The sequence below is a fragment of the Laccaria bicolor genome, genomic scaffold (assembly GCF_000143565.1).
Source record: "Laccaria bicolor S238N-H82 LACBIscaffold_28 genomic scaffold, whole genome shotgun sequence".
Lineage (NCBI taxonomy): Eukaryota > Fungi > Basidiomycota > Agaricomycetes > Agaricales > Hydnangiaceae > Laccaria > Laccaria bicolor.
This window is the reverse complement of record NW_001889899.1, coordinates 459794-482399: the sequence shown is the minus strand read 5'-3', so window position 1 is coordinate 482399 and position 22606 is coordinate 459794. Positions and strand designations below refer to the sequence as shown.

General features: G+C 43.7%; 6 protein-coding genes across 6 annotated transcripts; 4 read left to right on the top strand and 2 right to left on the bottom strand.

Moving 5' to 3' along the window:
- Positions 1–5364: 5364 nt before the first annotated feature.
- LACBIDRAFT_304629 (uncharacterized protein) lies at positions 5365–5719 on the top strand (the record flags this gene model as incomplete). The annotated part of the gene is made up of 2 exons (XM_001884971.1): positions 5365–5639; positions 5692–5719. The coding sequence occupies 2 exons, from the start codon at positions 5365–5367 to the stop codon at positions 5717–5719; spliced, it is 303 nt and encodes a 100-aa protein (XP_001885006.1).
- Positions 5720–10225: 4506 nt separating this feature from the next.
- LACBIDRAFT_330655 (uncharacterized protein) lies at positions 10226–11697 on the top strand (the record flags this gene model as incomplete). The annotated part of the gene is made up of 10 exons (XM_001884970.1): positions 10226–10323; positions 10374–10388; positions 10499–10725; positions 10774–10812; positions 10866–10970; positions 11021–11048; positions 11102–11196; positions 11226–11420; positions 11474–11607; positions 11659–11697. 10 exons carry the CDS (start codon positions 10226–10228, stop codon positions 11695–11697), a joined length of 975 nt encoding a protein of 324 aa, XP_001885005.1.
- A 3600-nt stretch (positions 11698–15297) lies between these two features.
- On the top strand, positions 15298–16198 carry LACBIDRAFT_304627 (uncharacterized protein; the record flags this gene model as incomplete). Its single annotated transcript, XM_001884969.1, has 2 exons — positions 15298–15353; positions 15406–16198. The coding sequence occupies 2 exons, from the start codon at positions 15298–15300 to the stop codon at positions 16196–16198; spliced, it is 849 nt and encodes a 282-aa protein (XP_001885004.1).
- A 534-nt stretch (positions 16199–16732) lies between these two features.
- Positions 16733–17005, top strand: LACBIDRAFT_304626 (uncharacterized protein; the record flags this gene model as incomplete). Its single annotated transcript, XM_001884968.1, has 1 exon — positions 16733–17005. One exon carries the CDS (start codon positions 16733–16735, stop codon positions 17003–17005), a length of 273 nt encoding a protein of 90 aa, XP_001885003.1.
- Positions 17006–17615: 610 nt separating this feature from the next.
- On the bottom strand, positions 17616–18091 carry LACBIDRAFT_330653 (uncharacterized protein; the record flags this gene model as incomplete). The annotated part of the gene is made up of 2 exons (XM_001884877.1): positions 17616–17803; positions 17863–18091. The coding sequence occupies 2 exons, from the start codon at positions 18089–18091 to the stop codon at positions 17616–17618; spliced, it is 417 nt and encodes a 138-aa protein (XP_001884912.1).
- Positions 18092–19037: 946 nt separating this feature from the next.
- On the bottom strand, positions 19038–22148 carry LACBIDRAFT_330652 (uncharacterized protein; the record flags this gene model as incomplete). The annotated part of the gene is made up of 13 exons (XM_001884876.1): positions 19038–19079; positions 19137–19255; positions 19469–19539; positions 19615–19681; positions 19828–19881; positions 19955–20066; positions 20533–20645; positions 20685–20928; positions 21113–21296; positions 21350–21456; positions 21578–21787; positions 21831–21921; positions 22039–22148. The coding sequence occupies 13 exons, from the start codon at positions 22146–22148 to the stop codon at positions 19038–19040; spliced, it is 1524 nt and encodes a 507-aa protein (XP_001884911.1).
- Between the last annotated feature and the right edge of the window lie 458 nt (positions 22149–22606).

Below are 22606 nucleotides of genomic sequence, written 5' to 3'. Positions count from 1 at the left end.
CTACCCCTCCACTCCTTCCCCCTCACTCCCTCCACTCCCTCCACTTTTCCCCTCTCCCTCCACTCCTCCCCCTGCCTCCACTCCTCCCCCTCCCTCTATCTAGATTCAATGTAGATAAATTCCATCATGTATTTTTAATAAATGAGTTGAAATGAATCTTCCCTCTTTAAGTATAAATGTCCTAAGGAATCCTAAGATTAAGTTGTCAGCAGAAGGCCTGAGTTAGATTCAGTCACATAATATCTCCTTACTTTGTCCAAGGTCTGATCAGAACTAATACTGAAAACTGATCAGCTTAAAAAGTACTGAGAGAAGTATGCAGAAGTGTGTATTGGTGTAAATGTATGTTGTATCTGTGATTTTACTTCTATTCCAGTCCCATTCCTGCGGATTCCGGTCCCATTCCTCTGGAATCCACCGGAATCCGCAGGAATGACCGGAATCCTGCAGGAATGGGAGGGGCACTGTAAAGTACTGCCAAGAACGTCAAATTGCGTCAGGAATTGGTGTCTATATAAAATAAGTCTGGTACATCTATTATTCCCAAAAGTAATTTACATTTTAATTCATATCTCTCTCATTTTTTTACCAAATCGTACGTTCTTGGGTGCGTTTTAAAGGGTATTTAAGGGATTACAAAAGACCGGTCCAAACCGGTCAAGACCGGTTCACGTTAACCGGTTTTTTTGTGGTCTTTACATCTCACAAATAAAAGACCATAACCGCAGGTCCGGTCTTTTGCAGTCTTGGTCCGGTCTGGTTACAGTCTTTTTCTGGTCATGAGACCGGACTTCCAAACACTAGCCATTACTGGATGCATGAATCTGAGTGTCATTGTCTTTCATGGTAAGCTTTAAGTATCTCTTGATGGACATGGTTACTGATGAGATTGGTTGCCCAAGTAATGTGCGTGGTTGGTAGCCTCACACGAGATGGAGGGAGAATGAGGTGTGATGTTTGTGATACAGTGTAGATCTCAATGATGGGGCACTGTGCTTGTGAGATATATGAGGCTGATGGTTTCAGATGTTTTAGTCTTTGTTGACTCGATGAGCCAAGCACATTGAATGGAGAACTGAAGACAGCGAAGAAGTTAGTGGACAACAATGCCGAAAGACATCATCAGATGATGCAACAAGTGATTTCACTGCAGGACTTGTGGAACTAGGTGTAGTTTGTGATAGAAATGGCAAGATGTTGCTGGTACTTGGATTGCAGAGTTTTTCCTGTAATACCAGACAGCTCAAGCATTATTAAAGTTGCTAGACAGACAGGGTTGTCTTTTTCACTTAAAATACATGGGAGAAGTTGATGCCACCCAGCACCAAAAGCTGGGGATGATATCTATTGAAACCCCGACTGCTTGATGCCCAATGTGATTTTGCAGCTGTGGCTAGTTGCAGCCAGATCTCCATCTGCTTCAAACTTTTTTGAAGCATGGGCTTTTTTGTAGCAACCAGTTTGAAGCAGCTGCTATGGAAACTTTGAATTCCCCTATTGAGGTGGAAATTTTTTGAAAAAATCGGAAATATATTTCTGCATCATTTGGTAGCTCTAGGAAGCTGTAACACAAGATTTAAAGGAGAAAAATGAGAATTATTACAATTGGAGTATTCTGGTGAGATGCAGCTTTTTCAGAAGGATTTTGACATGGAAAAAACATATGTGGTTGTTCTTCTGGCAGGAAAAACCTACACAGAATACAGGAAAACATACCAGCCATCAATACTGGTCCAGGATGTACCATTTCTAACAATTTTAGATAATAAAACATAACTGAGCTATATTTAGATTACAGGAAAACATACCAATCATCAATGCTGATCCTGGATGTACCATTTCTGAGAATTTTCAATCATAAAACATATCTGAGGTATATTTAGATTTGCAATAAATTACAAACATTCTGGATCACAAGAAAACATATCTGGATGCTCTTTGGAAAAACAAAACATACAGGAAAACATACCAGTCATCAATACTGATCCAGGATGTACCATATCTAAGAATTTTAAATCATAAAACATATCTGAGCTATATTTAGATTTGTAATGAATCACCAACATTCAGAAAGACAATGAGGCTAAAAATAGATGCTGTAGAACCATATTCTTTCAGAAAACCTATTCTAGGGGAATATTTTATTATAGGTGGGATTTTTTAGAAACATTTTTAGAATTAAAACAGGTGGTGGACATTTCTGCTTTTTGACAAGTGGACATATCCATGCTCTACGCAATAGAAAAAAGTGGACAGGTCCAGCACAATTTGGTCAATTCTTACAGCTACATAGGTCTGGGTCAACAGGGGGCGATTGCTTGCCTTTGACTTGCCAGTGCGCTCCTTATATACTCCAGGAACCCCTATCTCTGTTTTACATGTGTTTTTATATGGGTTACTCTGGTCTGAATTACAAATATGAAATTTAATGAACATGTGGTATATTTTGTAGTCTATCTCTGGGGAACACTACAGATTTTGTAGTGTTGCATCTTTCATTTTCAAATGCATCTATGGCCCAGTTACTGATTTGACAGATGGCATCATATAATGATTAACATTTCCTGGTGCATTGATGCACATGTGTACGTGTTACCAATAGCCTTTGGTCTTTCATCATTTCCGAGTTTTTAATTAAAATGCCCTGTCTTGGCTTGTCTTTTCATTACAGAGGTCAGAAGACACTCTGGGGATGTTTTCAAATGTCTTTTTTAATTGTCAGGGGGTTCTCATTATATTTCATATAATAGAATATATCTTTTTCCCATGTTTGTACTTGTGACTTTCAGATGCATCAGTCTTTGATGCATTGGAGTAGTGCATTCTGGCAGATGCATACTCCATCTCCTTGGTGTTCAGGGTCTCGCTTCAGTGTCAGAGGGTCATTACATACACATTTACATGTCACATTGTGTTTGTAGGTTCTCCAGTTCATACCACAACATTGTTTCATGTCTACATGTTCTCTGTGCTTCCTGCAAGTCACTTGGCACCTCTCCATCTGGTGATGAGAGTGGTCTTCATCTCACTCATGTGGTTTAGGACTCACCATTTCTGAGTGCTCATTCTTTGCTGTGATTGGACAACATCCAATCTGTTCAGGACACATCCATCCCCTTCCACACAGCAATTGACTCAGTTCTCTTGAGTATCACCATCTACACCCTTCCACCAACCTCTCTGTTCATTTCTGACATGCCTTTCACCTGTGTTTACTGTGTTACAGCAACTTTTTGAGCCACCCTGGCATTTTGAGAGTGTGGGAATCTTTTTTCTTGTAGATGTCATACTGCTGTTCAAGCTTCCTCTGGCTTCAAGTTCAAGACTTCAACCTGTCCACTGTCTGCTTCCAGTCATTGAAGGCACACAGCACAGAGTCACTCATGCATCCCATCACAATCTCCCCATCCCCCATACATGTCGCACATCCATCCACTTTTTTCGACACACCCATTCTTTTGACAGCCCATGTTGACCATCTACCCATCCCTTTCAGATCTTTTTTAGTGTCCATGCATGATGCATATGCATTTTTGTAATTTTGTGTTTTCTTCTGATGGTGGAAGGTTTGGTCATGGGTTAGGCTTAGTGTTTGGAGGTTGTTGTTGAAGTGATGCAGATGTCGCTTCATTTGGGGGGGGCACATGGAGTAGTGCATTCTGGTGGATGCATACTCCATCCTCTTGGTGTTCAGGGTCTTGCTTTGGTGTCAGAGGGTCATTACATACACATTTACATGTCACATCGTGTTTGTAGGTTCTCCAGTTCATACCACCACATTGTTTTGTGTCTATGCATTCTCTGTGCTTCCTGCAAGTCACTTGGCACCTCTGCAGCATATGCAGGAATTGCTGTACAGGACTTTTCTGAATGGCTGCAAGCCATGCTAAGCCTTCATACATTTACTACTTAGTTGTAGTTTAGTCTTTTGATGTTCTGGACATTCCACTAGGTGTCCATGTTGTCTTTCTGTATATCTTGTAAAAACACAAGTTTCCACATTAAATCCATTATGTGTTTCTAAACCCTTAGTAATGCAATTCTTCTCCTTGTGTTGGGTGTTTACTCTAGAACCTCTTTGTGTTCTATTTCATGGTAGGTGAATCTTAGATAGGATCCAAGTATAATGTCATGACATGTACTGCTGCCAGTTCCAAGGCCTTTGTCCTACTTTCAGATTCCATGCATTTGCACTTTTAGTCAACTGAACCAGGTATGTTCATTGACTCTTTGTATCATTGCAATTGTACATAGTGTATTTCTTAGAGATGACCTTTTATAGGTTGATATGGAGTGTAAGAATACACCTGTAAATCTACAAATTTATGCATTTTCTCTAATAAAACCTACTATAAGTAAATACAATCACTGTGATCATAAGGATTGTTAGATACAGCCCAATCTAGTTGATTAAAGTCTTCATCCAAGAGATGTGCAGGTCTTAAGGTAGTAGGAATTGTGGTCAGCATGTGATTGGGCCACTTCAATATACTCAAAGCCTATTAAAAAGACTACACTACCATGAAATAGTTCACTATAAGAGTGTTCTCAGCACAGGGTGTTGGAGTTTACACCAAACCAGGGTTTATTTCTGATATGCATTAAACAATGTAATTCGATGAGTAACATGGGATGTCAACCAGTCACATGCTACAAAGCATGATCAAAGAAGTCATGTGGTGATATGCATCACAGGCATCAATGCATCATGTATCATGGCATCATTGAACCAGGAGTGTCAGCCTTGAGGAATATTTCAGAGCCTCCTCCCAAGAGAAAAAACTATGAGTGATTTGCTGTGCAGTCTGAGACCCATGTGCAGTATCTAATAATAGAGAGAAAATCAGTAAGCAGACCATTCGCCTCAGCTGAACTGATCATGAAAACTGTTTATGGCAATTCCCGTGTATGCATCAATGCTGATGCATTGCTTTGCCACAATAGAGAAAACACTACAAAAACTTAAAAGAAGTCAGCTCAGTTGTGCCACACGCAACTGAACCACTTCACACCTTTACTAAAAGTCATTATTTATTCATCTGACCTCTCGGATAATGCACAGACATGTAAGTATAGATAGAAAACATAGAATAGTATAAAAGGAGGACACGTGCAGGCTGAAATGAGAGGAATTATCCCCCATGTTGACCAGCTGTCACACTCCCAGTAGCATCTGAGGTAGTGGATAAGTTTCTAATCAATTACAGCTATTTGCATAAATGATGGCACAAACCTGTTTTTTTTTTTTTTTTTTTTTTTTGTAAACCCAAATATTTGTACTTAGTCAAATTTGATCATCCACCTTGAACTGCTGTCTTGTCATCTTGTTGTCTCTCCCTTTACAACAACTGTCTCTTCACTCAGATGGCTCTAGCACACAAATCCATTGATATTCTTGCTTCAGACTTGGACCTTGATGATGATGACAATGACCCTGACACAGCCATGGTACCTGAGGAGTTGGACAAGCCAGTGCGGCTGCCCAGTCCTCCTGCAACTGTTGCAAAGGTCCAGAAGTGGAAACATCAAGAGAATGGTATGCCGACTCCTGTATTGGTGTCTATTGCTATCCAAACCCAGAGACCAATGCTCATCTCCCCCTCAATCATGAGCAGCTTGATTGTTGAGCTGCTGCAATGGTATGTGACGTCTGTTTTGTACTTAGGACTGCTTACCATTTCTCACCTCCAGCTCAAGGGTGAAGAGTCAGCAATCTTGACCAAGCTGCCAAACCACAAGCTTTTTGACATGAAGAGAACAGCACTGGTCCAGGGTATGCTGTACACCTGGGCATCTAAATGATTCCTACTCAGTAATCAAAGACCAGCAGCATACGAAAACTCATAATAACTAATTCAAGATACTGCAGGAAGCCCCTCTTTGTCATCAACCCTTCCACGACAGTCCCTGAGATGACTTGGTCAAGGGTGAGCAACCCCTCAGTGGATGTGTGGCATCCTCGAACAAAATGTTGCTTCTTCTTGGCACGCCTTCCCTTCCTGGTAGTGTTTAAAGGTTCAGTCCATAGGACCGCAAAAAACCGGTGGACCGAACTGAACCGGACCATGGTCCGGTCTTTTTTTCGGTTGCAGTTGCCCCAATTTGGGGTTGGTCCAGTTGCTGGTTGCCTCATTTCGAAAATCTTTTAAAACCATTCAAAGGCCGGTTTTAATCGGTTGCAACCGGTTAAACGGTCACGTGCGTTACATAGCCTTGTAACCACGTTTATTGCATTTTATTGGGTTTTTGTTTCATCAAAAACGGTTAAGAATTGAGAAAGATATAACCAAATCCATATTTTACCCAAGTCTCTAGGAGATGTAATTCAGTTTCAGTCATAGCTATGTCAAATCTTCATTAAATCTCTTGAAAATTGGTAGAATGACGGGTATTTATATGCTTTACTATTTTATATAACCCATTTATTTTTCAGAGTAATAATGGTTGAGATACAAATCGTTTATATTGGTATAATAAATTATACGCAAAAAAACCGGTCTGGATCGGTCTGAACTGGTATCATGGACCGCAAAAGACCGGTCCTAGGTGGTTCGGTTCGGTTCCCTCAATATATGGGTCGGTCCTGGACCGGTTGCGGTCCACGGTTGCGCGTTTTCAGGGCAAAAAACCGGACTGAACTGAACCTTTAAACACTACTTCCTGGCCCTTCCATACTGCCTACCCACAGACCTTGCATCCTTCGAAAATTCATTGAGGAATCTGATCTCTTCAGGTGCATACTGAGCCATCCTAGAGATGAAGGTGGCACGTCACTCTTCATTGCATTCCAATGCAATCTTTTTGAGCTTCTTGCTGCTAATGCCTGCTCACTTGAGCTCACAGTGAATTGTCACATAATGCACTGAGATGAATTGGTTTGTTTCCAGAAGATGTAGGAGCTCATCAAGGAAAGTCAGGGTTTTGGCAGACGAGTGCTAACAGATAGCCGAGGTCATCATGATCCAAGTTACATACATGGCTGTGCAAGCTTGCCCTTGGTGGAAGAACATTGCTGGTAGTATTCCACAGATGCATAATTCAGTGCCAAGTCTGTTTTGAAAAGCTGCAGCAATTGAGAATATCATGAAGAGGGAGCATATTACATTCGTAAAGGTGGATAGCAGATATTTTGATGTCTCGGCTGATCTTTCTGAACATGTTGGTTGTGAGGAAGATTGATAATTAGGCAGACAGTTGATGTGAAACAACTTGAAGCACAAATTTCAGTGAAGGACAAATGTTTGTAATTTTTTAAAAAAAATGACATTTGTGTCATCATTTATGCAAACAGTTGTAAAAGGACTTTTCTTCGTGGACATAAGTAAAGTGTGCCCAGAACCAGTGTGTTAAGTGAGGATCACTAAGCTTTTGTAAGGTTGTCTTGTCAGTTAGTAAGAGAGCTCTCTACTAATTCTGAGGAATCCACTTGAAGAGTCTTAAAGACTAGTTTTGAATCTTGATTGAATCAGAGGCATAATAAGAGCTCAAGGGAGTTACAAAAAGTCTACAAAAGCACAGTTTCCTTGTCATTTCTTCATATAAAGTCAGAACACAATCCCAGAACACTGAGACAGTCCCAATGAAAGCTGTTTCCCTTCAAAGACTATTAAGTTTCGAATTCTATACTTGTGCCTGCACATAAAAACAATATCATTTGTACCAAAAGGTCTACTAGACTTAGACAAGTGTTATAAAATATACAGAACAGTTTCTTGAACTTCTACTTTAAGTTCTAACAAAACAAGTGTGGTAATTCTGTTTACCATATGAACCTGAACTTGAAGCACTGAGCATGTACCTGCGGTGATAAGTGTTTAAGGTGTTAGTGTGTGTGTGTGTTGTTTAGGTGTTCACACATCTTGTCAGCATGTCTGATTGCACTTTCCCCACTCCCATGTGACAGTCTTCTCAAGGTAAAATTGTTAAATTGAATTTTATACAGATGAAATGGTTTCTTCCATATCAATGGAATGAAATATATCCAATCCACACTTTTTCTGATCCTCAGCTTCCTCACCACCCTTGTCCAACCTCGATGCAGCATGCAAACTTCAATGTGAAAGGCTTCTACAAATCTGTATGTTGTATAAATGGCTTCAAAGTTCCATCCAACATCTTTGTGACCTCCACATCATTTGACAGTGATCTTGCAGGTGACAGCCACTGGATGCAACAGGTACAGCAACCCCAATTTCCACAGGATCTGCAGGTGCTACTGCTGCACTTTTGACCCAGACGGCCCAAAGATGGCCAGAACAACATTGAAACTTGCAGGCTGCAGGCCATTGCTTTGCATGGCAATATGAGTCCTAGATCTCAAGCTTTCCAATGATATAATTTTTCTGATATATCATGCCAGCTATATAAGCAGCTACAGAAAGTAGGCTGTTGCCAGATTCCCATGTGCAGGATTGTCCTCTGCTTGTACAAAAGGGCTTAGACAAACATGTATCAAATTTGAACTACAGCACAACACACCTTGATACACAGTGACAAACTGTTTACAGTGTTTTGCATGTGAGATTGCACTGCAAATCCCATGAAAACTTGTTTGCATTTGTATTTCATGACCTGAAGTAACCATTTTGGGTTGATTTTGGGCAAGGGGGTGGTGGAATGTGGATCTAATACACTGGCTTGGCAGAGGGGGGGGTCCTGCTGAAGGAGGTCTTATCAGTGCCCCCCTAATTCCTGCAGGAATCCAGTCATTCCTGCAGATTCTGGTGGATTCCAGAGGAATGAAATTTAGCAGGGAGGCCTGCTATTTTCATCATTCCAGTGCCTTACCATTCCGGTGGAATTTGGGCATTCCGGAATTGACACCGGAATGTTCCGCAGGAATGGCAGGAACAGAATGCAATGGAATCTGGTCAGTTGTTTGTTTATTTTACCTTTGTTACCAAACAAAGACAACACCCTTTCCTTTCCTCCCACCACCAACCATCATCTTCCCTGCCACCTCCATTCCCCCCCACCAACCAAGTTGACATCAGCGACAAGCACGACAATGCCACACCACCCAACAATGGCCACAACAACGCAAACACGCTAGGTGGACAACAAGGCAACAGGACGATGATGAACGATGATGACAAATGTCGTTGTTCATCCTAATAGTCCGTCCCCCCCAATCTCAGCTCACTGGCATTGCAGGTCCAAATGGACGACAGTGTGGCACCACCACCCACCAAACTGCCCCAGCACTCACAGAACAACATCCAGCACCCACATAACACACCCACAACACACAATGGCACCATGTTGCCCATGAAGACACCCCACCGCTCATGATAGCCGCCCAGCACCCACAGAACAACACCCGGCCACGATGGCACACAACAGGACCGCCCTGCCCATGAAAACACCCCAGCGCCCATGGAACAATGCCCAGCGCCCACAACAGCATCACCCCACCCACGAAAACACACCAGTGCCCACGGAACAATGCCCAGTGCCCACAATGGCACCTTGTCACCCACAAAAATGCCCCACTGCTCATGATAGCTGCTTAGCGCCCACAGAACAACACCCAGGGTGTACGATGACACACGATGGCACCACCCTGCCCATGGAACAACACCCAGCACCCATGATGACACCACCCCACACACAAATCGATGCCCAGCGCCCACAGAACAATGCCCAGCTGTCCACGAAACTCAACCCGGCACCCACATACACCGCCCAACACCCAAGAAACAACAGCAACCAGGCAGCACACCACCATCAGGCGAGCATGACAATCCAACACAACAGTGCCCACCAAACACCATGATCAGGGGGGCCATTTTTCAGTTCCATGGCACTCTTGTTCATCAATACAGCTACACACAATTCGAGATGGTGGGGATCCCACCCACCATCTCCTTTTTTTATTTATCAATCAGGCAATGGGGAGGACCTCTTTTTAGTTATGATGACAATATTTGTCGTCGTTCGTCCATGCTGCTACACACTTTGTTTTTTTCTTGGGCATAAGGTGTAGAATTAATTAATTAATTAAATTAAAATTTCCTAAATTGAAAACAGGAAACCCTATGCCCTGCTATAAGAGTATGTGGTGAGATTCCACTTTCCTCCCACGTCTTTCTTCCACCCCCACTTTGTTCTTGCCATCCCATTTCGCTTTTTTACCCTCTAACCTTTGTCTTTACTATTATGAGTGCCCGAGAGCTTTGTTCCTTACAAGCTGGGGTGGCTTCTCCTCCCAAATGAGGCCAGAAACATGAGTGAGGATGAGGGGAGTGGTGAGGGAGAACCAGCAGCTGTGAAGAGCACTATGAGAAAGGGAAAGGTTGGTAATAAAAAGGGGAAAGGAGCAAGGTATGCGGCTGACCTGATATCAGTACTTGTGTGCTGACTATTCTATTTAGGATGACAGGTGCCCAGTGAGCAGCCAGTGACTAGGCTGAGAATGATAAGGGCATCCCAGCTAAACTGACACCGTGAGCTTTTGACTTTTACTTTTATTTGATTATTTCTAATGCCATATTGAGAGTGTTGAACGAGCTCTTGAATCTGCCAACACTTCTGTTGCACCTCCCAAGCGTACTGGCCGCTCATCCACTTCCTTCCTCCCCCCTGGTCCTACTGTTTCAAGTAGCCATCCATGTATCAATTGCAAGCCTGCAGTTACTGCCACAGGTGAAGAAACTGGTGAGGAGAGCAATGGGGAAGATGGCGAGGAGAGCAATGGGGAAGGTAGTGATGTTGGTGAGGCTAAAGGTAATACTCATTTTATTATTGTTGTTTTATCTGTTAATTTATTTTCAGATGTTGATAAATTGACAAGCCATGATCAGTTGGTCGAAGGTAATATTTTGATTTCAACTGGGTCACTTTAGTCATTTATTATACTTGTCTAGCTATTGACCTTTCTGCAAAGGAGAAGGAGGTTGTTCGATTTGGCCCACCAAGAGGCCGTCATCAGACCAAGTCCAGTTCTAATCATCCTGAGCCCATCACTGAAGGTTTTACTTATTTTATTATTGTTGTTCCATATATATATTATTTTTTCTAGATGTTGATAAATCTACAAGCCATGATCAGTTGGTCAAAGGTAATATTTTGGTTCAAAATGGTTATTTCAGCCATTTGATAGACTTGCCTGGATATCAATATTTCTGGTCTTGCACCTCCTGAGCAGGAAGAATCTGCTAATGGGTCTTCACATTCTACAGGAGGTGTGTTGTGTGGGTGTGCTCTTGGGAATACTTTCAATATAGGTGATCCCATTGGTGAAGTTCCCCAAGACATTGCACCTCTTGCCATTGGCCACATTAATGTTACTATTGTGCAACAACCCCCTTCGGATGCTGTCATTGAGAACGCTACCTCACTTCTGAATGTCAGATCCCCCTGCTATGACACTTTAGGCCCAATTCTGAAAAAGGTTGCAAAGTCCTATTCTCCTGTGCACAGTAAGTACTTTATTATTTATGGATATAAATTGTGTAACAAAGCTTTGTCCCAGAACATAATTATCATGTCTATATTTTAGATTACAAGCAGTGGTCTATCATGGGGCATTACAATGTTGTAGTTGAGGAAGATGAGACTGCTGTTTGGGAGGAGGATGAGACTGGTAAGGTGACACATATTCTTCTGGTAGGTTTTATTGCTTGTTCTTGATTTCAATTTAGCTCAAATTATATCTAGGAAAAGGACCATGAGCAGGTGGTTGTGGAACACTACTGATCGTTAGTGCTGCTAAGGTAGTGGGACGGCTGTTGGAAGGTCTAACGGACAACACAACCAAAGGTGTGAAGACCCTTGAAGTAGGTCATGCAAAGTAATTGATTAGACACTGGGAGCCGTGGAATGCGACAGTTCACAGTACCCATGCTCCGATCTCCACAGACAGTCCTGTTGGAGAATGCTCTAATCAATTATAGTAGTTGAGACATCTCTTTTGTATGTTGATGCGCGTTGCATGGGGATGAACGTGAAAGTGCGAAACACGCAAACAAGGATCAAGTGTGTTGGGGAAAACCCTAAACACCTTAACACACACACACACACACACACACTATCACAATCTCAGTGCACGAGTTCGAGGGCCTTTGGTATTAAGAAATACCACTTTTGTCTTCTTAGGTTTAAGTCTCAAGAGTTTTTGTCTCAAAACGGGGTTTTATTATTGGGTGTGGTATTAGAATAGTTCAATAGAACAAAGTATGTCTTTCGGGGAACCTGGTTGCTCAAATGTAAAGTTCTTGAACACAGTTATCTTTATTGACACGAAACACAGATTTATCGGACTTTTATAACTCCCTTGAGCTTTTTATTATGTCACTACGCTCCAAAACTGGTGATACAAGTACACTGTCTTGTCTAAATGATACTGTGCTTAAAACCTCTTATTCAAGTCTCCAAGTAAGTTGACTCCCAAGCACGCTGGCTTTGTTCACACTGTACTTTGCTGACCACGAAGAAATCTCCTTTAATTGATTACAACTGTCCACCTCCTAAGTCTCTACTTGGAGTGCAACTAGCTGGTCAACGGGGGACAATTGCTTCCTTTTGACCTGCCAGTGCGCTCCTTATATACTCCAAAAACCCCTATCTATGCTTTTACATGTGTTTTCTATGGTTATGTATCGGTCCGAAATACAAATAGCTTTTTAATGATTGTGTGGTATAGTTTATAGTGTCTCTCTTGTGGTACACTACAGTTTTTGTAGTGTTGGTATCTTTTCTTTGTCAATCGCATCAGTGTTTGATGTGTATGCAGAACAATCCGGTTTTAATTATATCTAGTCCAGACTGGTTCCGCATGCTTCTTTATCATGGGCTCGGCTACTAATTTGACATATCATGTCATTTCAGTGATGGGCGTGCTGATGCGTCTGATACGTATGCAGACACACTGCTGGCTTCTTTATTTCTGGAGGTCGTTAATTTAAAATACCTCAGCACGGTTTCTGTTATCATATGGAGATCGGATGGCACTCTGAAGAGCTTCAAATGACTTTCTTAATTATCAGGGGGTCTCCAGGATGGATTACCTAATGTCTTTCCAGGTTTGCGCATCACGTGTCTTGGACGATACAACACATCACTCTTTGATGTGTATGCGGGTATTGCCGTACTTGATGTTTTACATGGCCGCAAGCCACGCTTGGTCCTCGTACATACACTACATAGTCACAGTATAGTCTTTCTAGTAGTAGAACATTATTTCATAATGTCGACATGTAGTTTATCCTCTAGAAGTCTTTGAAGTATTATCGCAGGATAAAAGTCTGGGTTTCCATATTAAAAATCCATTACATGTTTCTAAACCCTTGGTAGTAATGCAATCTTGTCCCTGCGTTGGGTGGTTTACTCTAGAGCTTCTTTATACTCTATTTCATGGTGGGTGAATCCTAGATAGGCTCCAAGTATAATGTCATGGTGCATACTGCTGCCAGCTCCAAGGCCTTAGTCCTATGTTCAGACTTGACGCATATGCACTTTTAGTCTACTGAACCGGGTATGTTCAAAGACTCTTATATCATTGCAACTGTATATAGTGTATGTACAGAGAAGACCATTTTAATGGTAAAATTGCGAAAATCGGATTTTATATGGTTGAATACATTTCACCTGTATCAACGTAATTTTGACCAACTGTTCAGCTGATGTGACACGTGATGGCCCCAAACAGATGGGAGGGGTGTTCGGAATTGGGATGACTGTGTGACATAGCAACAAAAGTGTTTGGCCAGCAGCAACTGTTCATTGAGCAGTTGACATGGCACGTAGTAGTGGCCTCCTTGCCTCCTTCACAGCCTCCCAGATTAGTGAATGGTATATAATTTTGTCATAAATGTACACTGCGCAGTGGAAAAATTGAGTTTTCGGGAGACTTCCCTTTTGATGGGTGGTATACACTTTCCTAGAAAGCCTACAAGACTGGCCTCCCTGTCAGAATGGACTGAAGATGAATTTATGGCAGCTTACAGATAAGGACGCGTCACTTCAAGGCTATGTCCGGATCCTGATATTTCTGCAATCTGCAGAGGGAGTTCTTCTCAAAATGGAAGCTGAAGCCTATGTAGTTCTGGACATGACGGTTCCTATTTTGTTGGGAGAAGACTACCATTTGAATTATGAACTCATCATGGCCCACAAAGTAGATTTCCGCTCGGTTATTAACTTCGCAGGAGTTCCCTATTCGGTCCCAGCCCAAGGAGTCAGCAGAACCAGAGACTTTGAGAGAATGCGACAGAGCACATGCGCAGTGGCTAGCTTCATCAAAGCAAAGTTTCACAAGCGGAATAAGGCCAAAAAAGCGAGGAGGAGTAAAAGCTTTGGCATTGAGAAAAGAACCGTTTGAGCTGCAGAGGACTACTGCCTCCATCCAGACAAATGCCGTCGGATCAGGGTAGATGGTCACTTTGAAGAAGACAAGACTTGGCTAGTTGAGAAGAACCTTCTAGCTGCTGCGGACGATTTGATGTTTGCTGTGCCTAATGTACTCATTTCTGCATAAGATCCCTGGGTCCCAATTTCAAATCCATCACCTCATCCTAAGACGATCAGAAAAGGCAACATAGTAGGGTACTTAACTGACCCACAGGAGTATTTCGACACTCCACAAACACCTGGAGATCTGGAGTAGCTAACAAAAATGGAGGTCTTTACCTTCCCCGGGTTATTCCGTATGGAATCCATGAAGAATTCCATATGGAATCCATGGAATCAATGTTGGCTGAGGACCCAGTGAGTTTCTTATTCCATAGACATCATGGATTCCATATGGAATGATGATGGAATGGTCATGGAATGATTAATTCCATATGGATTCCAATGGATTCCATATGGAATGCAGGCATATCCACATTGGACTCCATGGAGCAGTCCATATGGATTCCATGGAGCAGTCCATATGGATTCCATGGAAGACCATTGTACCATTAGAATACATATAAATATAGTATTTATAGTGTCCTTACTATATTTAAGTAAAAATTAATTTTTGCACCAGTGAGAATTGAACCCTCAACATCGTCAACAAGAGTAGTGCTCAATCCAACTGAGCTATAAGGGCTTTGTTATATAGCAAAGTAAAGGTAACTATATACTGCCCTCGGGCACGTGGCATCTCACGCATGACAGCTGTGGCTGAAGCGCTGCCACGCCGTTTCTTCCTTCCCCACCACCACCATCTACCACCCACCACCACCGCGAGCGCCCACCACATCGACAACGACGACATTGACGACACGCGACGACGCTGACGACACACGACGACACACAACCTCGTCACCCGACCACAACGACAAGCGCTGAGGAGGTGAGACGACGTGGCAGATGTGCCACGTCGTCCAGACGGTGACAACGCAAGCCGTCGTCACTGTCCATGCCAGGTAAGTGCACCCAGCACTGTTCTTTCCCCATCCCATCTCACACCCGATGCAGGTGTCACGTCGCTATCCTGCGACGTGGCAACGATTCAACTGATGACTCACCAATACGCGACACGACAAAACGGCACAACAACAACAGGACGACACCAACGGGGACGAGGACGGTGCCACCAACACGACGCAAGAGCGACCCCGCATCAGCGAACACACCCAACGAGCCCCAGCGCAACCAACCACGACCCAGCGCCCACAAACGGCAACCAGAGCCCAGCGCCCACACACGACGACCCAGCGCCCACACGGGGCCACATCACCAATGCGAGCGCCCACGAACGACAACGAACACCCACGAAAACAACACCACAGCAGCCCAGCGCCCACGAACGACATTCGGCACCAACAAAGGACAACACGGCGCCCAAAAACAAGAATGCGCCCGCAAACGACAACGCCCAGGGACAGCAACGACCCCCCGACTCGCGGACGACGCAACGACCACCACAACGCCTGAGTGCCCACGACGACCCCCGCTTATTAACGGAGACGAAAGTGAACGGACACGGGCAATGACGAGCCCAGGTGAGCTCCCCATCCCTCCATCATTCCACCCTACTCCCTCCCCCTCCATCCCCCTCCTCCCATTGCTCCCTTTCCCCTTGCTCTCCTTCCCATTGCTCCCCCTCCCATTTCCCTCCTTCCCTTCTCCCCTTGCTCTCCTTCCCTTTGTTCCCCCCTCCCTCCAGTGCCCCCCTCCTTACCACTCTCCCCCTCCTCACTCTCCACCACACCCACTCCTCTCCCTCACTTCCCCCTCCCTCTGCCTCTCCCTTCAATATCTAATGTAGTAAAATAAATATATGTAGTCCTATTCAATACAATTTAATTTTTCTTGAGCAGTTATTAGTATGAATAAGTGTAGAAGTGTAATTCCCAACTTGACAACCTTTCAAACAGCCAGCCCACTTGCTAAGTTGGAACTTAGCATGGATTCCAACTGGAAATTGTATGGAATCCATCTCAAAAAAGTATGGAATCCATCTTAAAAAAGTATGGAATCCATCTGGAAAAAGCATGGATTCCAACAACCAAAGTATGGAATCCATCAACCATTCCATGGAATCCATCTGGGGAAAGTATGGAATCCATCAGCCATTCCATGGACTCCATCGACCATTCCATGGAATCCATCTGGGGGAAGTGTGGATTCCATCCAGTCCATATGGAATAACCCGGGGAGGGTAAAGTATTGCAAAAATGATGGAAGCCTATGGTCCAAAAACTGCCAAGCTCCCAGATCCGATGGAGTACCCCTCCACAAGATGTGAGAGTTCCTAGACATTGGGTCTCTTCCCAAGCATTTACAAGAAAAAGCTTGGGAGATGTTAGAAAGACACAAAAAAGCATTTGGTTTCAACGGCCGCTTAGGTCATCATCTGAGCAAAATCCATATTAGGACTGTGGATGGACAAGTCCCCATAGCCATTCCTATGTACAGGGCATTGCCGGAAAAGAGAGTGGTCATGGACGAGCAGTTGAATAAATGGTTTGAACAAGACGTGATAGAACCATCTAAGAGTCCATGGAGTGCGCCTGTCGTAATTGCTTACCATAACAGCAAACCACAATTCTTTAGTTTTTGTAGTCTTTTGTAGTGTATCAGTAAAATTTGTAGTGTATGTCCGACTTTTGTAGTCTTTTGTAGTCTGTGAAGCGTTCACTCTGAACTTCTCACATAGCTGAAGCCAAGAGGGAAGGAGGAGGCAAGAATGGGTGGATCTAGGATCAACACCCATGAGTGAGCAATGAGCAGTTACAAGATACTCAGCTGGCCCAACATGATTATGCATACTGTAGGAAGTACAGATATACAAAGCACTACATATAGTGCAAGAGGATGGCAAGACTGCTGACAAGATGGTGGTTCAAGACAAAAGATCAATATATTACTTGCGGGCTGTGGGCCATTGCTTCGCATGGCAGTACAAGTCCTGGTTTTTTTAACCACCACCACCGTGTTTGCCTCTAAAGCTCCAATTACGGACCATGTGAGGCAACTTCCAATTCCTGGCTGATACACAAGGCACACTTTAGAAAGTCTAGTATGTTGATTTTTTCCCTACCACCATTGTATCTGCCTCCATTCTTTCATCGTGTTGTCCTGCGTGCAATTATTTACAGCATATTTTCAATAATGACTGTATGATCAGCTTCCATCTCGGATACGTTATCTGCTGCATATTCCACTGCATCGTCAATCTCCTTTCATAAGTCATCTATCTCCTTCCTAAAGGTGTCCACTTGGGCCAGTAAGTCGTGCACACGTCTTTTGAGTTTCTGTGCCGTGCTTTTTAAACCGCCGGCTTTTTCTAATGCAGTAGGAAGTAGTGTGTTGATGATGTTGGTACGTTGTTGATGTGCAACCCTGAGACGTAATTTGTGATTTTGTGTACCTATGATAGGGAATGTGTTAGCAATGAACACAATTTTTTTTTAGACCAGCAACCTATACTTGTATCTTGCTCAGCGGCGGCAGCTTCAAGCTCCAATTGCAAGTTGTGTTCATCTAAAGCTTCGTCAGCTGTCTTATCTGCCTTTTCAAAGTTTTCGAAGGCCTCGGTAAATTTCTCTGCTGCATTGAGAAGGTTTGTCCAGTCGAAACCTAAGTGATCGTGTCTCAATTCGGAGGCAAGGTGCTGTATTTTTTGCTCGAAGATGGATGGGTGGATTTCCATTTCCATGGTAGTTCGGTAATATGGATCGACTTAATGAAAAAAATTTAACAGCACAAGAGCGCAAACATGTGATTGTCAAGGTCTCCCAACGTCATACAAATGATGAGTCTATGCACGCGAGCGAGGAAACATATGCAAATAATCGGTTATGGCGAACGTAAACGCCTTGGGGGTTCAAGTGCATCCAGGGGATTTACATAGTCGATGAACTTTCAAATATAATATTGGTGTTTCAGCGCATGGAATGCTATTCCTCAGGTGCTACTGTTTGTCAAGAAATATGATACAAATATGATACTGTTCGTCAAGAAATATTGTTCAACAAGAAATACAAACTCTTCACTGCTCCTCCTCCACCTCCCTGTTCCACTCCTCCGGCTCCCCATTCTGCAAGGGAAAGGCACCTGAACTCATCTCCACGTCCGCACTCATCTCACACAATTCCCTGCCGTACCTTGCCAACGTCTTCATTATCATCGCGAAATACACCAACCCAATCACCAAGACCCCCGTGACAGCCACCCGTGGACCCAGACCCGCCGTTGTGTTTAACAGTGGGGAAGAATCGTTCACTGATCCGTCAAGCCAGACGAATGAAATGATGGATGCGAGGAAGAGGAGCAATGACCTGTTGGAAAATAAATAAAGTGTCAGGCCGATGATGGAATCTGGAGGTAAACAATACCAAGACGTCGATACCGCTGGCATTGCCAGTAAAACATGAACATTCCACCATGTAGCGGAACTTGTCCCCCTTACTTCCTACCAGCAGCCGAATCGGTTAATATTAATTTTTTCCCTTTATTCTTGAACACAAACACGCACCTCTTCCCATTTCGATGATCGAAACATGCTCCTCATTGTCCCAAATCTCATCATATATAGATATCCATATACAAGACCCATCAATGCACATATCAAAGAAAGTTGCGCAATGTTCTTCGTAATAGGGTCATTGGACGCTTGGGGTATTTGCAATAACGTTAAAATAGCACTACGATGTTACTTGTTTTTAGCTCTACCGCACTTAAAAACAGAAAATATGACGCACAATATCAAAAAAGCAGATGCGCTGTTCAGTATTTCCCAATCCTTCGACAATGAGTCCAAATTCGAATCCGTCCCAGCGGTCCTCGAATGGTTCGGTGTCCATTATGTCCGCTTTACAAGCTGTGGCGTGAGCGTGACACAGTATCACTACCCCCAGGCGTTGTAGTAATGTTCGCCTGCCAGAGACGCATCTTCGTCAGTGTGGATAGAGCAGGACGCTTAATTTCGTATGACGTTTGGCGAGGTATCCTTGCAGCTGTGTATGTAGACTTATTCCGCGTGTTGCGCTCGGGTTTGGACGTCTTCGCTATCATCGTTTTCAATATTGCTGACCTCCTGTTCCGTAATGAGGGTACATTGTCATTCTGCCTCTGCTTGCTTCCATCTGTGGGAGGGCGATTTCACTGTAAACAAGAAGATGTGTTGATGAACAGCTATTTATAACGCTGGTCGCTTTCCGCACGTTTATCTGGATGTACGATACATGAAGAGGGAGTAGAAGTTGTGAAGGATTTGCGGACATGGTCGTTTTGGTGCGCAGCAAGTCTATGCAGATGAGATATATTGCCCCGCAGTCCTGCATTGTTAGGACGTGGATAGTGTGGTCAGTGTGCACAACGGTCCAAAAAAGGCACTAAATCTGCGAGAAAATCATACATTGGTCGAGAATATAGTCATAACGTAAGACTTACGGTAGCATGCAATTGGGAAAGCATCTCCGACTTCACGCGTAAGCGCTATCTGCCCTGGCTCGGGTTTCGCATGTCCTCAGACATGTGCGACAGTTTCTTTTCTTGGGTATCGGTTAAATTCACATACGTTCAAGAGCTGGATTTGACGCAAATGGTTCCCCCAGACCCGAACATGTGGACCTGGAGATTAGATGCGTTGTGGGACTCGTGTCCGGAGTTGCAGTCATCAGGGTAAAAACCTACCAGTGGCCTGCGAAAAAAGTCAAGCAATATTTTAGTGAATGAAGTGGGCTGGTATATGTCCCTTGAAATTTATGGCATCCATAGGCGAGGGGTAAGTTTTACTCATGTGGATTTCTTTGGTGATAGCGCAGAACGGACACACCGTTGTATAAAATATATGCTCCATGATGCGAGTATCGGATATTGTTCTAACCTTTGCTAAACCTCACATAAGTTGAGATGAAAATCAGAAAAAGGTTTGAGAAACTTGAACAGACACAACTTCAAACTCCTTCTTATCACTGTCAGTGACGTTCGCCTGAAGCCCAGCAACCGATTTCCCAGCCGTGCGATGAACAAGGGCGGCTGAGACCGCAGCTGTATGTCCGCCAATCATCAATTACCCTTTCCAAACTTTGATCCTCGAGCAGGAAGGGGACAAACCAAACATGGCAGTGAGGAAAACAATCCCACCAGACTAACACTCATTCCATGGCACCAGACCCCTGCTTCACCATCAGAGTATCGTTTGAAATTGCCTTCATGAGGCGCTTGTGTTGAGACCAAGATTCCTACCGCTGCGTTGAATCGGAATTCTATCAAATAATACTACTCATTCAAGGAACCCCACTCACCTAGCCTTAGCCATGTGATACTCAATACAGTGAAGGTTGTATAAAACTCAGCACAGCCTCCAGAATCACAAGTCTCGGAATGTTGTTTTTGCCCAGCCGAAATGGGTAGAGCCACAGCAAACCACTTTGTGCAGTCAAGCGATGAGTCCATCGCCTGCAGCGCAATGATATTTTGTGGTGACGATAACAGCGAGCTGTCCACCGATGTTTGTGGCCAATGCGATTGATTGCCAAATGCTGAGGTCTGTTAGTGTCCACAAAATGGGCTAGAGAGAGGCACGTTGGTTTCGGTGGAAAACAATAATAATGGAGGTCAGATGATACCTATGTATCAGGGTGAAGCACAGCGTGGAGGCAGCAACATCACTAGGTTAACCATGAACATGAGTAAGAGTGAACAGCTTATGACCATGAGGAATAGATATCACCTGATCCACATGCTGGCGAAACGCGACACGCCCATGAATGCAAGCAGAACGGTGCTTGGGTGGTAATGTGAGAACGCGAGTGATCAGTGCTCGGTCAAAATTGGTCTTGTTGGGGCAGATGAAATGGTAAAGCCTCCAATTGATAGCATGATCGTTGGTGAGAACATGATGGAAAAAAACATATCTGAAAAAGATTGAGAATGAGATCCCTGAGATGCGGGTTTGATCATGACATACTTTGTGGCAGCAGGCGTCAATAACTGTCCATCACCTTCGTCACGGATGACTCTAAGAAGAACTAAAAGCAAAGGAACACAGATAGACGTGACAAATAAGGGGATGGCCTGGATGAATGTCTAGTCAGGGAAATTTCAGTAAAATGTCACAAAACCAGACCTCTGTAACCCAAATAATAGTGCAAAAAACAAGGATCGCAAAGCATCAATTAGCTTCGAAGCCTTCCACAGACTGAATGTTCAAAAGTAGGGCAAAGACAGTGACACCAATGGCCATAAGTATGTGCCTTTTCTTGAGCTCGAACTTGCCAACAGAAGTTGGGATGTTTAGCAGCGACGGCTCAGGCTCCTGAACAAGTGTCGCACCAGGTGGTATTGTCGGATCGGCCTCTCCCCTCCTCTCACGACCGATCTCCGTTGCCATTTTCTTCTTCATTATCTGCTAGTGGAGGAGTGTTGGTGCTGGTGGACGTGATACTGACTTCAGAACCAAATGTTCTGGTCGTTGTCACCATGGCGGTCTTGCGCGTAGTGGCTGTACTTGGAATATGACAAACAATGACAAATTTTGAACTGAAAAGTGGACGTCCACTTTTCAGTCTAAAATTTGTAGATGTTTGGTTGGTCCCCTCGGAAAGACAGGTCGCCGAATAGTGGGCATTCAAGTTCTTGACGCTGGAAGCTACTTACTTGACAGTCAGTGATGGTGACACAGGGTGAGAAATGTCGCTGTCATTACCACCGGCATCATAGGCCGTCACCCTGAACAACAATGCGAGAACCACCAATAGATCACCCATCAACAACAGCAGTGGCGAGTGGTAGCTACCACTTTTATGATAAAATACAGGCAAGTGCCTGCACACCGACATCCACACTGCCTAATGAATTTATGAAATGAGAAGAGTAGGTAAAACTTATGAAGGGTATTTCATTTCTTTACCAGTGCTTCTCATGACTATTTCATAACTGTCCTGAGACATATTTCAATACTACTTCATTGCAATTTCATTACTGCCTGGCCTTCCATTTCATTGTCTACCCAGCATTGTTTCATTGCTATTTCATTCTTGCCTGACTTTTAATTTCATTGCCTACCCAGCCTTATTTCATTGCCTTTTCATATCCTTGCCTGGGCTACTTCATATTCATTTCATATCCCTGCCTGGACAATTTCATATCCCTGCCTGGGCAGTCTCATATCCCTGCCTGGGCAATTTCATATCCTTGCCTGAGCAATCTCATATCCCTGCCTGGG